The 13,894-nt window shown below is 37.8% G+C and overlaps 1 protein-coding gene across 11 annotated transcripts in view; it reads right to left on the bottom strand.

The window, feature by feature from the left end:
• RAPGEF2 (Rap guanine nucleotide exchange factor 2) overlaps positions 1 to 13,894 on the bottom strand; it is a 295,940-nt gene that overhangs the window by 194,355 nt on the left and 87,691 nt on the right. For all 11 annotated transcript variants that reach the window (XM_019534546.1, XM_019534555.1, XM_019534550.1 and 8 more), the window contains exon 2: positions 3,389 to 3,459. In XM_019534546.1, coding sequence (XP_019390091.1) covers positions 3,389 to 3,459 — 71 coding nt within the window. The remainder of the gene's footprint in view (positions 1 to 3,388; positions 3,460 to 13,894) is intronic.

Genomic DNA, 13,894 nt, shown 5'->3' with positions numbered 1-13,894 from the left:
TTGGATGGTTTAATCAGGGATGTTCCTAACTTGAGCAGAGGAGCTGAACTAAATGACCACCTGAAGTCCCTTCCAGTCCTACTTTACTATGATCCTATCCTCCTAAGGTGACATTCAACTTAATAACAATAATTCTTACAACTACTTCATTTTTATAAAATGTACAGCATTATGCCACTATAGAAAAATGATTTCCAACCAAGACACTTTGCACTAGCAGACCATACTGTAAATAAAAGGGATACCTGATGGATAAGTATAAAGGAGATTTACTTAACAGACTCATTAATATTTTAATAAAATATGAAGAATTATATTTAAATTCCATACATATCCTTTGTCCCTAGAGGTCTGCTCAGTGCAGCAGAAAAAATAAAACCTGCAGTGTGCAGATGACGTGCAAACCCTCAGTGACTTTATATCAAGGTGTAGTTTTACAGTAGCATATTCAACCTGGAAAAAGAAGTCTCACTCAAAACCCATACCGTCAATAGATGGATAAACTGATCTGGTTCCGATTTGCATGTCTACATGGGAAAGCTTTTTCTCACTACCATTTCTACTGACTCCTAGTTCCAAGGCCTCAATGGAAACTCGGTCCTACCAGAATTACCTGATGTCTAACAGTTTTTCTTACAAGACAACCTCATAAAAAGAGCTTGCTCCCACTAACCTCACATCAATAACCATGATGGCTTCTAGTTTGCAACTTCTTCCTAAGGAGTATCACCAGAACTTAAGTCTTTCCTTACTCCTGAAGTGAATGTGACCATTTGTTCCCTGGGATTATGTTTTCCTCCTCCAGACTTAAGGTACTCTGCTGAACCAGTCCTCTTTGACATAGCAGAGATATTAACAACTCATTTCTTGTACGAGATTTCTCATTACTGAAAATATTCTATCCCTATACTTGAAACTCAGGACTATTAGTATAGTCTACTGATGAAATATTGTCCACCACAAGAGCAATGCATTTTTCCATAAGAAAGTCCTACAGTTTTAAAACTAAGGCCAAGAACTGATCCAAGGTCTGGGATCTTCATGTTCAGGTACTGGTTCTCTAGTTTCTTGGTCATATATCAACAGAGCAGAGAAGCTAAAAGTAGCTAAGGAAAGAAAGAAGAAAACGCTGGAAATTAGGTTTTTTGTTTTAAAAGTAGAACTTGTTCTTTTATAACTTCCATCTCTGCTCTGCTAGAACAAAAGAATTCTCAACAATAACCAGTCCAGATTTAGAAACTACTGGCTGTTCTCAATAATTACAATGATGCAATTTACTACCCAAATAAAGGTTGCATTTGAATGAGGTAGAGTCCAGTCTGGACTCGTTCAGATAAACTAGCTCCCCTTAACTACAGAAACTTTGCCCATGACAGTTAAAAAGGCAGTACAGCCCTCTGATCAGCAGTAAACAGAATATCCCTTAAAAAGGTATAACAGTGCTACCAGCAACAAATACTTATATTTAATTACACTGTAATAAAGTACTTTTATATTAAGTACCTTATTGTTTCCTCAACTTACCATATTTCTGAACAGCCTTCAAGAATGCTCAGATCTTTTTTTGAATATGACATCTGGTTACCTCACAGTGTATTCATGTTATAATTCAAAACCAAAACTACCTCAATAAGCTCTAAAATGATTAACCACTGAAAAAAAAAAAAAAAAAAAAAAAGTGTTGCATGGAAAAGAACAACTTTCTTCTAAAAACTTCCTTGGTGGTTTCCAAATTAAAAATACTGCCCTAAAAAGTTTTAGTATTCTAGAAACAGCTGTAAAACCACCTCTCTCATATTTGTGAAAGATGCAGCCTTTCCCATGTATGGTACTGTAAACAGAAGCTCTCTTCTAGGAATGTATTACATTAGTAGTTCGGGCAAGTTCCACACATTCCTTAGCAAGAATCTCTTGATTCTCTTCCAGTTAGCAAGCCAAAAAAAATCTCTCCCTATCGTACAACTACATGGACACTTTTGATCTCTATTTAAAGTCAATTTAATCATAGTAGTATACTAATGCTATTTTGCTTGATTTCCAAGTAGACAGCAAGTGTGATCAGACCTCATAATTCTTAACAAAATTAAAGTTTTACACAAATTCCTCTTTAACTTTGCAACATGCAACTTGCAAAATATTTTCTGCACATTCCTTAATTTAAAAAAACAAAACAATGCTATGACAAAATTGTATAAGATGACTTTGAAGGGTAAAGAAAACCTCTCTTTATATGCAAGGTAACAGTAATTCATTTTATTTCCCTTGGTAAAAATCCAGCATGATTCCATCTCTCCCTCCCTCCACCCCCAGTTGACATACAGATTTAGGAAAATTAAATGTCAAACCAACCTCCTAGAAACAGAACAAACTCACTGCATGAACATTTTCCATAAAAAATAATTTATAAAAGCATACCGAGTTTGCTGGTAGTTCATAAGAGCAAGGTACCATTTAATTACGCAATAGATTATTTCTCTCCAAATTTAGCAGGATAATCAGTACCAGCAATCACAGAATCAGAAAAGAATAATTTAGTGAAATTAAAGTGATGGCATAGAACAGGACTGTCCAATGGGCAGTCCACAAGGGATTAACATGTGGTCCTTGGGGTCCCAACCACCAGCCCCATCACTCCAGCTACAGCAGCAGCCAAGATCCTATGGCTCCCCATCCCTCCAATGGCTTCCACTGCCTGACCCAGCCCTACTGGGGGGGGAGAGATCATCTTGACCACAGGACGAGCCCCCCCCACCAAATTTTAAGCCACTGAATGAAATCATATGAACTTCTACCAACCACCACAAGAATGTAGTATTAGGAAAATGCATTTGTTCTATAATCATTTTTCCAAAAGCACTTCAGCCATTTTTGCTGAAACTTTCTTAAAAACTTCAAATCTTAGACAAACATGCAGCATGGAGCTTTTATCCCAGACAGTTTAAAGTTTGACTAATTATAACCAATTGAAAACTATACATTCAATTTTATAAACCAAATTACTTCAACTGTAGCCAGTTCTGACTTTAAAAAAAGTTAAAGTTTCCAAGTAGTATTTAGTAACAATTATTCAATGAAATACTTGACAAATTTTGAATAGCTACTCTAAATGACGTAGTAAGAATTTCTGAAGCCAGTTTTTTGGGGTTTTTTTACAAATCTCCATTATTGTGGTTTAAAAAAAATATATATATATATAGACGATGAGACAGACAATAAGTATCTTAAAATATTTTAAGATTATTCCATTTATGTAGCAAAATACTAAGCCAGTCATTGCCATAAAATACAAGTTAACATAGACTTACATGTATACTTTTTAATGATCCATTACCATATCCCTCCTCCCATATACAAATAGCATCATATTTTTAGTGTTAAATATCCATACCTGAACTGGTGCTCTCTCAGATTAGATAGTGCTTCCATTCCATGTAAATAAGAATATACGATCTCCAGATCCTGCAAACAGATTTAAAAAAATATATATATGTATTAGGATTTTCAGACAGTATAATGTATGAAAGGTTATTCTTAAAGAGCATCCAAAGCTCTTCTATTTAGAATATTTAAAAGTATTCCTACAATGACTTTTACATTAGGCAGACTATATATGACTTATAGCAGTGGTTCTCAATCTTTTTAGGGTCAAAGCACACCTAAGAAAGTGCCAGCTCTTAGTTTTCACTCTTTTTTGGCCAACAGAAACAATAATACAGCAGTTTTTCTGTTGCAAAGAACTCAGAAGGACCACAGCTATTTATTTCTATTTGAAATCTGTTTTATCTTGTGACTCACATCTGTAAACCTAACAACGCTAACATTGTGCACCACCTTACAACACCCTTGAAAGGATCTCAAGGCACCCTAAGATGCCATGTCATCCTAGTTGTGAATCACTGGCTTATGGTCATCTCCTGAATTCACAGATTGGAAAATTTGTTTTCTACCCATTTGAAGCTAGCATCAACAAATATAAACAAAAATAAGATGCCTGTTTTGTGTCCTGATTTATCATTCTTGCATTTGGTGCAATTAAAACAGAAGTCTCTCTCGATCAGAATTTTTTTTGGACATAATAGTTCAAACAAATTCGGGTTCGTTATACCAAGGTATCTTAGAACATTCACTTTTGTGAAAAGAAAGCTCAAGGAACCTCAACATAAAACATCTTTCATAATAAAAACAAAACAATTTAGCAGAGGTTTAACTACCCATGCTTTTGGGTGCTAGCAGCATCAGAAGGAGGGCAACAAACATTAAGTTCAAGCTGGCTGCAGTAGCTGAACCAGCAGCTGCTGTCCTTGTGCTGTGGACTCATGCCCCAATCACCTACCCCTCATTATGCTACTACTTTCACATGGAAGGTTTCTGGTTCCAGATTATGTAACAAAATGATGTACTGATTGTTTTTATTTCCTTAAATGTATCCTCCTTAAATGCTAGATAAATGGCATAAACACAAAAGCATAGGGGTCCTCACACAGGATGCAAGCATTATTTCCACATAAATCCTGAGTGCACCAATTCAAGGAAGATTCTAATCCATAAGGGGCGGGGGGGATTCTCAACCCCTGCATCCACAGGCCAGATCCAGCCCACATCCCCATGTCTTCTGCCCTGCAGGGCCCCCTGCAGGTCCAAAAATCTGGCAGCAGAAGAACAGTGGCACCACTTCCCCATAGACAAATTCTGGACCCAAAGAGAGCCCTGGGCCCTGCATCTTGGATTGGGTACTCAATCCCATCACAAAGGGCTGAGTCCTGGGCCAAACCCTGGTGCAGTGGCCAGTCCTAGCTCCCCCCGCCCCCCAACCCAATCCCAGGATTTTAGGGTAGGAAGGAGCAGTGCTAATTGCCTGAAGACCAGTCCTTGAAGGAGGGGTTAACACCAGCATCTAATCTCAGCCTGCAGGGGTGGGAAGGAACAATCCTGGGCCCCGGGGCCTGCTCCCCATGCTAAGGCAGGGAGGGGACAGTGCTAAACCCCAAATCCTAATCCTGGTATGTAGGGCTCAGGCCTGCCCATGGACCAGCCCCCACTCTACTCAACCAGTCAACAGGGCCAAAAAGTTGAGCACCACTGATTTGGCCTGGAACCTTCCTCTCTACCCCATGAATTCCCCCTCCCCACACCCCTCCTCTCTCAGATTAAACCAAAAGTATATCCTAGTCCAGGGGTTCCCAAACTGTGGTACGCTTACCCCTGGGAGTACACAAGGAAAATGTGTAATGGCAGATTTAATTTTCATTATAATAATAATTGGCATTATTTAAGGGGTTAAAATACAAGACGTAAGCTGGTAGGGGTATGGGGGAAGCTAATAAATCTGGAAGGGGGTACATGATAAGAAAAAAGTTTGGGAACCTTGGTCCTAGTCACTAGTACTAGAGAAAGATTGAGGAAGATAAAGAAGAGCTAGGATGCCTTCCCATCATTTTCACCTTTTCCTTCAGCCCATAAAACAAACTAACATTAAAATAATTTGTTGACAACCTGTGTCATCAGAATAATGTTATATCTGAAACAAATCCCCCACACAAAATTGGAGACACTGGAAAAATAGCATTTCACTGAAAAGTTAGAGTAAAAAAAACCCAAATATATTCACATTAATCACAAGGGATTAAAGTTAAAATTTTATTTTTAGAATAAAGTGTTCCATCTTTAAATACTATAAAGAATTTTAAAATCTAAATCACTACCCCCAAATCCCAAAAGGTGCTTCTAGCATAGTAAGAGAAAAAAATCTTGGCATAAAAAAAAAAAAAACCCACTACACAATATAAATTAATATTTTTATTTTTATTTTTACAACAGAGTTGGAGGGTCCAAACAGCCCACAAAAAAAAAAAGAAAGGGAGGAAAGGTGGTGAAAGAGTAGTTAAAAATCAGGGGGCAATAATACAGTAGTAACTCTAAAAGACATCACATCTCTGCTTAAGGTACTTCCTTAAAATGGAGAAAGAGAACCTAATGTCAAGGCAAAGAAACTCTTACAGGCTAATGAATTACAATGGGGAAAAATCTCTCAAAGGCTATAGTGATACTATCGCTATCATGCAGGTGAAATGTGAAATAATAGACTTATTAGGACAAAATACTTGGACATGATTGTCACAAGAATCGACATGTAAAATACTCTGATGATCAAAGAATTCAAAGTTAAATTTGAGCCCTAATTTAGTACAATTGAAAAATATGAGAAAGCATATGGCTGTCCAAGTCGGTGACCTAGGGGCAATCCAGATAAGCTGAAAATGACTGAATACTTTTGGAAGTTCTGCTAAGAGGGTACCGCAATAACCAAGGCCCTGTCTACGTGGGCAGGTAAAGGAGCATGTAACACGTGATCCACACAATCACATCTCCTGCCATACCACATGTGCATGGCAGGAAGCACAATTGTGCATTAGATCCAATTGCCCCTTATTGCCAATGTAGGGGGAGCCCAATTCTGAGCTGCCCATACACTGGCCAGAAGCAGGCTCCAATGGCTGAGAGGCCCATTTGCTCAGGGGATACCCAGCCATAGCGGTCGTGTGCAGCCAGGACCAAGAGAGCCCACAGCAAACATGAGACACAGCTGGGGCCGAGAGCCCCATCAGCTGCGGGGTCTCTCAGTCCTAGCTGTGCGTGAAGATGGGGGTTTCACACCCTGACCCTCCAGACTTGGGGATCAAAGCAGCCATGATCCCCAGGGCTCAAGGGTTTCACACTAGGCATGGTCCACTCCTGCGGCTAGGAGCCCTGTCAGCTGACAGGACTTCCAGTGTCAGGGAAGATCCTGCTACATGTGCAAATCAAAGTTCCACAGCACCCAGCTATAAAGTTAGCACACATTTTCAAGGTCTAACTTTAGGGCTGGTTAAAGCTTCATCATGTGATACTCGTTTTGCACATATAGCTGATCTTAAAGTAACTGCACAAATAACCAGTTAATTGCATGATACCTGTAATGTGTAGAGGAGGCCCAAGTCTTATGATCCAGGCAGTGGGGTGTAGGATAGCTGCATCAGCATGCAAAGGCCCTATGTAGTAGAGAGCAGAAGTGGCAGCAACAAGCCAGGAGTACCAGCATCCCTGCCCCGGGAACCAAGCCAGGCTGATCCAGTCTGCAGCTCCAAAACCTTGCCAAGCACTTGCATAGGCCATCAGATATTTTAAGAATAGACTGAAAAACTCTAGAAATTATGAACTTAAATATGAACCTAACCTAAAAAATTAAGAGTAGAACATGTTGAGGAGATCCATTATTTTGTCTTCATAATTTGTCTTCAGCAACATTTTCAAACAACAGTTAACTAACTTAACCAAAACTACTGATGTACAAACCAGAATAGATTACAGCTATTTTCCTGTAGCATTGGAGAGCTAAAAGATGGGCAAGATGAGTGAACAGCAGGAAGAAAAATTTATCACAGAAACCAATTATGACTGACGGCACACAGAAAACAGTAAAATAAATCTGTTATGTAAGAAAGAGACTACTTCTACTCTATTCTTTTTCATAACACAATGACATTTCAAAATGTATAACTGTATTTGCATGTTGTTTTCTGTTAGGCATTCAAGAAATAAGCAAGAATAAAAGTTTTCTGTGTTTGGCATGAGAGAAATAAGCAGGATTAAAACAATTAGTATGACAAGGTAGCAGGCTTCTGGGCAAATAAATTAAACACCACTGAAAGAATGATGCAGCTGATGAACAAATTTCACACTACTAAACAATTAATCCCAGCAAACAGTGGCTTTAAAGAGCATGAAATGTCTAACAGCTCCACCTAGCTATCATAAAAAACCTATGCAGAAAATCTCACTTAAAAAAAAAAAAAAAAAAAAAAAAATCACTATGTTCTCTACTATTCTTCTTCAATTAACAAAGTTCTGTTAAGTATCTATAAAGCTAAAAGACATGGAAAGATATAAAGCCAGAGAAAAGACTGAATTATTTCCATCTCTTGTGGAGCCAAGCCAGGAACAAGTATGTGGATTATATAAACACTGCAGTGGCAGTGTTAAAGAAGGAAACCGGTTTTAACTTCAGTTAATTTTCCAATTTGACTACCAGGCTACAGGCCAACTGTGAGAGCAGGCCAGCCAGTCACCTCAAGTAGTTTTCCATTAATCTCAGAAAAATCCTAAGCTATGATTTCTGTGGTTCAGAAGATAAAGAAGGCAGGAAAGACACTAAATATTTCCATGTAAGTGTGCATTTTCTAATGACTTCATGTTTCATTAACTCATCTTTTTATCCCTGAGATTAAGAACTGCTTAAAAAAAAGTCAATGGATTTTTTTCCACAAACATAAAACTTAGAATTCTGATTTATACTGACATCATAGAAAGACAATTTACAATACCAAATGTTGCCAACAGTGGCTATCAGAACATTTCAATTTTCTAGAAAGCTGCCAGAAAATAAGGGTTATGTTCAGTAAAACATAAGTAGCAATATATTTGTATATGTAAAAAAAAAAAAGAGAAACTCATGCAACTGATGCAAAGTTGCAATTAAATAGTCAACCGTATTGTAGTTTTTACAGCTATTTTCAGAAAATATGCAACATCCATGACAGTTGTCCTTCAACACCAATCCACCACCTATTAAAAAAGTTCAGCTAATGATGGCAGAATGAGATATGCCTGTTAGCTCCAGTAGTTATTATAAATCATAAATTACCACAAGGTGGCAGACTGAGCTATCTACAGTTTTAAAAGTTCAGAAACATCAGAGGAGTCTCCTATTTAGACATGGCTGCGCTCCCTCAATTTTCCAAACACACAAGGTGTTCCAGGAGACTAGAACTATGTCCATGAAAACTGACAATAAAAAGTCCTCTTTGCTTCCGCTGCCAATGGGAATAAAACCATCACAATTTACACAGCTATTAAAATATTCTGGTAGGAGTTACTTATTGCACAGAAGTCACAAGGCATCAAGTTTCTGCTCAACGGTTACATTCAGTCAGTGGATTCTAGAGTATGAATGACTACAGCAACTTTGTAAACTGACCTGGATATGAGATGGAATGAAGTCCCATCCCCTACAACAAGATTTCAGCAACAGTCAGCAAAACAATCTCAGTGAAAACAACCCTTATCTATACACTCCCACAAAAAGAAATTAATTTTAAATTATATACTTTTTCAATTGTTTATGTTTTCTTTAGGTAACGTACTAGGCAGGAAGACAGAGGATCATCTACAGATCAGGTTAAACTGATACTTTGGTATAAATATATATGCAGATATACTTGCATTGGTTAAATTCTGGCTTCTATCAATTTTTGGTGGTATCTGCATATGTAAACTAAGCCTAATAGTAAAGTGTCCAAGCTTGCAGAAATTCAGCTGAACCAAATTAGCTCCACCTAGTAGAACAGGGATGTAGGAGAAATCCAAGAGAAGAAAAATACAGAAATATCCATGTCATCTGAAAAGATACACTGCAAATATACTGTGTTGGGCTGTAAATATATCCCAACTGCAGCAGTTTTTTGTTTTTGCTCTTGTTTTAAAAATCAGTGAAAAACTGTTTTCCAGTATTTGCACAAAAATTGCAACACGATACTAGTTTCGATCCCTGCATACAGCAGAGTGTGAAACTGCTGTCCTAGCTAAACTTTGTGCCCTTGTTACAGTAACTCAAAAGGCTTCCCATTGAGAAATTCAATGCTCTGTTACCAAGACAGAAGCATTTTCCTTTTTTTCCCCCCCACAAAAATGGCATGAATAATATCAATAGAAAAAGGTTTCTCTCTACTGCTGCTCATGAAACAATTATTCTTTTTTATTTTAAGACACAAAACTAACACAAGCTTAAATTCTCTTCCACCCAAACTGCCTACAAGAGAAAAAAACCACAAATTCCAAGCTAACAATCAGTGCGATTTTAGTGTAGAGGTTTTGCTCCTATTTTTCCATCAGGCTAGCCAACTTGAGTTCATGGACAATCAGTTAATACCTTTTTGAGTGTACTCTTGCTAAAAAAAAAATCACATCTCCTGACGTACACAATGAACAAAAAACATTTAAACTGATAACCAAGACTTGAACCAGAGACTGGTTTATACGATCATATTTAACCACATAGATGACCCTGACTATAAGACAATTCCCACCTTAATAATTAGGTTCTATATGTGGAAACTTTATGAATTTATTGCAACTTTCTAGGTACAGAATCTAATTATTGGAGATATGCCTCAATTCATCCCCCTCCCACTGCTACAGCAGAGAAAATAAATGTGGGTGACCAGGTAGCCCCTCTGCTCTCTATTTCCCCCCTAATTTTCCCCCTGGCAGCCACCTTCTCCACCTCTTACTGTCAGACCCTGCTCTCCCTTTACATGGAAGTGAGGAGAAAATCTGAAAACAATACCCTTGAAATTAGACATGGGTATAACAATTCTCATATTTTCAGACTTAGTCCATCCAGAATGGATGCATACCATCTTTTTTTTTTTAATTGCTACAAGTTTTAACACAGGTGTTTTATAAACATGATCTTAAGCACCACTTTGGCAGTCTAGTATAAACTATGTATAGTAATTTAAAATATGGCAAGTGTGGCCCTTCACTCCATGGTGACCTCACAGCTCGGCGCTGCTCGATATGCGTGTATACTCCAAATAGCCCTGCCTCCCCAACAGAGGACCTATGTGCTTTTCAGTCCCACTCATGGCTGGAACAGGGTGTTCTTATCACAAGTCTTGGGATGCTCCAAAAATGTACATGCAGAGGAGGAGCTGGGCAACCTGGTACAGATACATCTTTTGGAGGGCAGGGCCACATTAATTATATGAGCCAGGATGAAAGGGGCCAACAAAGGGATTCTGGGTATGCAATTATGTGGCTCACCATGACTTGAAAAAAAGAGTCGGTGTTGGGGGGAACTGCATTTAATGGGCATGAGCATATGTCTTATTCAAATAGGTTGCACTAACCTATCCTCTATATTGCCATTTTCTTCTCACCCATCCAAATCCTGGTTATAAGTCTCCCAGATTTCACATAGCATGCAACTGAGCCATTAGTTTGCAAACATTTCCAGACAAACTGTTAAAAAAGTTTTATAGGAAAATGAAGGAGGCAGTAGGAAAAAAAACCCCAAAAAACACAATATACAATGTGACCTTCCATTATACTTACAAACAAGAGATTTGCCAGAAATCAGCAGAATTTAAATTTTCTGTTTCAGTAAATGGAAATGAAATATGACTCAGCAGTAACATAATTTGAGTAACTACATTTATAAATTACCAGTAAGCATCCAGTACCCAATATTACCTATTACAAAAAGTAAGCCTAGCAGTAGAAACAGGATGCTTCTTAGGTTTTGGTTCCTAAGCCCCATCCCCACCTCCACCTCCAATGACGGTTTGTGAACTAGCTAGCGGGGGGCAGTATATATAGCCACACCCAACAGCTGCATGAAACTATTGCAGTGTTCCAGACAGTTGTTGCTGCTTTTACTTCAAGTGGTGCCTTATTCCAATCAGATGCGCAGGATTGCTGATGTGCTCCAGCTGCATGGTGAAGTGGCACCCTTTGAAGTAAAAACTACTATAAACAGCTGTGCAGCAAGTGCTTAATTCAGCAACTCACTGCAAATTAAGAGGGGTGTGAATCAACTTGATAAGGAAAACTAATACCTACTTTATATTTGAACACTGGAAGGCAAATTCTAGATCAGCAATTCTCAACTAGAATGCTTAGATCTTTAAGGGTACAGGAGTGTGCTGTTCAATAGCAGCACTGTAAGGTGCATAAATACCTACACATGGGTGACATGATAAATCCAGAAATTACAACATTTGTCCATAGGGTCAAAAACATTCTGACCTGTTGCAGTCTTTCATGTTCTCTGAAGTAAAGGAATTGCTCTAGTGTTTTTCCATAGTCAAAACACAAGTGAAAGCTGCTAATAGCTGTCATTTTCCAAGGGGGCCTTTGAGTCTAACAAAGTTGAGAATGACTGCTCTAGATTTACTATATTAAAAAGGTATTAGATAAGAGACTGTAATAAGGCCTCCTTCTCTTACAAAATTCAGCCAGTAAGATTAACTCTCTCACACTTCCGAGGAGACATGTCCAGAATTTTCTTACGCTGACACTATTCTATCTGTAATCATATTTATAAATCCAAGTATGTCTACCAAATCTATAAGCAGTGAGGAAAAATGTTAATCTTGACAGGTTTTATTGTGGACAATGCTTTTCTTGGATATTAAACAGAGACTCCACATTGTTTTTTTTCCAACTATATACCAGTTAGATTCCCCTCTCCCCTCCAAAAACCACTTCCTCCCTCCTCTTTTTTTTTTATACCATCGCTGATTTTGAATTTTTCCCTGCCTCCCCAGAAGAGGCAGGCCACCAGATTCTTGATATTAGCAAATAAACTATTGATTTTCAAGTGCAACTTTCTCATAAGCAACTATTTTTACCATTTCTGTAGGGATAGAATCCACTCTAAGGGGCAAATGGACATAATTTTAAAATTAAAAAAAAAAAAGACGCATTTAATCCAATTAAAAGTACTTTCTATGCCAAGCAACAAGCTAAAAAGGGAACTCCTTTTTAGACAGTAATGAGAATGATTTTAAAATCACTTGTATTTGCCAAGTTCTCTCTGACCTTACCAAGTTGTTTGATGCAGATTTATATAAGGGGACATTATGCACCGCAAAAACATATTTCTGCCAATTCAACAGTGACATGAGCCCATAAGAACTGAGACAATTTCCCACCCAGATTTGGGGATTACTATAAGAACAAACTTGGAAGGTCATCCCTTAATAGAACTGTAACACAGAACTGCTATAAAGGGTCTACTAAACAGTTCAAATATCTTGCATAGTTCAACTGGAAAAGCATCAAGCCATCCTGGAGTTTTGCCATTTTTTGTGTTTATTGCCTCTACAATTTCCTCTTATCTTATTTCTTCATTTTAAGTTGTTTTTTTTTTTTAATCACTCTCCTCTCTTTGACAAGACTGCTATTCCCAGTTTGTTTCAACCCCCTCAAGAGCCTAAAGGTTCTGAAATATAGAAGTTACTACAGTAAGTAGCAAATTCAGCATACTTCATTAGGCTGCTTTGGATATTTACTGGCTTTTTCAGAGATGTCTGTTACCAGCCTATTCATTTTTCTTAATATTAGTCAAACTGGGGTTAGTTTGGCAGACTTTTTTTGGCTTATTTGTTTATCTGAAATGAACGTTTGCCTTCATGATTTTGTTGTAAATCCTTAAACTCCTACTGAAATTTTAAAATTTTCAAAATGATCCCTAAAGTACTCTTTAGCACTTGGATCCCAGAGAACCCTCCCCTTCCCTCTCATCATTTAGACTGAAGTATTGAATAATTGTAAGAACTCCTGAAATTTTCTATTTGGAGAAAGAAACAGGTTTCCAGGAACATTCTCTCCAAATTTCAAACTCAGTTATTGAATATTACTATTAAACAAACAGCACCCAACTGTACAAAGATGGCAATTACTCTACACCGTGCACATTTTATTAAGGATACAGAAGTTCAATTTAAAATCTGTACTAAGTGTCAAGGGTGTAAAAATGAACCAACTCTATTAGAATCAGTTCTCGTCAACAGACACTGAATTAGTTGGGATAACAAAGGTTGGGAGGGAAGGGTAGGTAATACGGCTATTTTATTTTCCTTCTGATCCTTTAAATCTGATGTTTTTAAAATTAAGGTCCAAGTGAAGCATGTAAGAAATTCATACCATAACTTTAGACATTAAAAGGGATATGTAAACAAGTTTTTAAAGGACTATGGCATGACAGTGGCAGCAACAAAGCAGCTTTCCAATGACAGGTTGCAACGGTGGGCGGATGAGAATAGGATGGGGTTTAACACTGATAAGTGCAAGG

The sequence above is a fragment of the Crocodylus porosus genome, unplaced genomic scaffold (assembly GCF_001723895.1).
Source record: "Crocodylus porosus isolate Cpor-Errol unplaced genomic scaffold, CroPor_comp1, whole genome shotgun sequence".
Taxonomy (NCBI): domain Eukaryota; kingdom Metazoa; phylum Chordata; order Crocodylia; family Crocodylidae; genus Crocodylus; species Crocodylus porosus.
The sequence above is the reverse complement of the archived record's forward strand: the minus strand, read 5'-3'. Positions and strand labels throughout refer to the sequence as shown.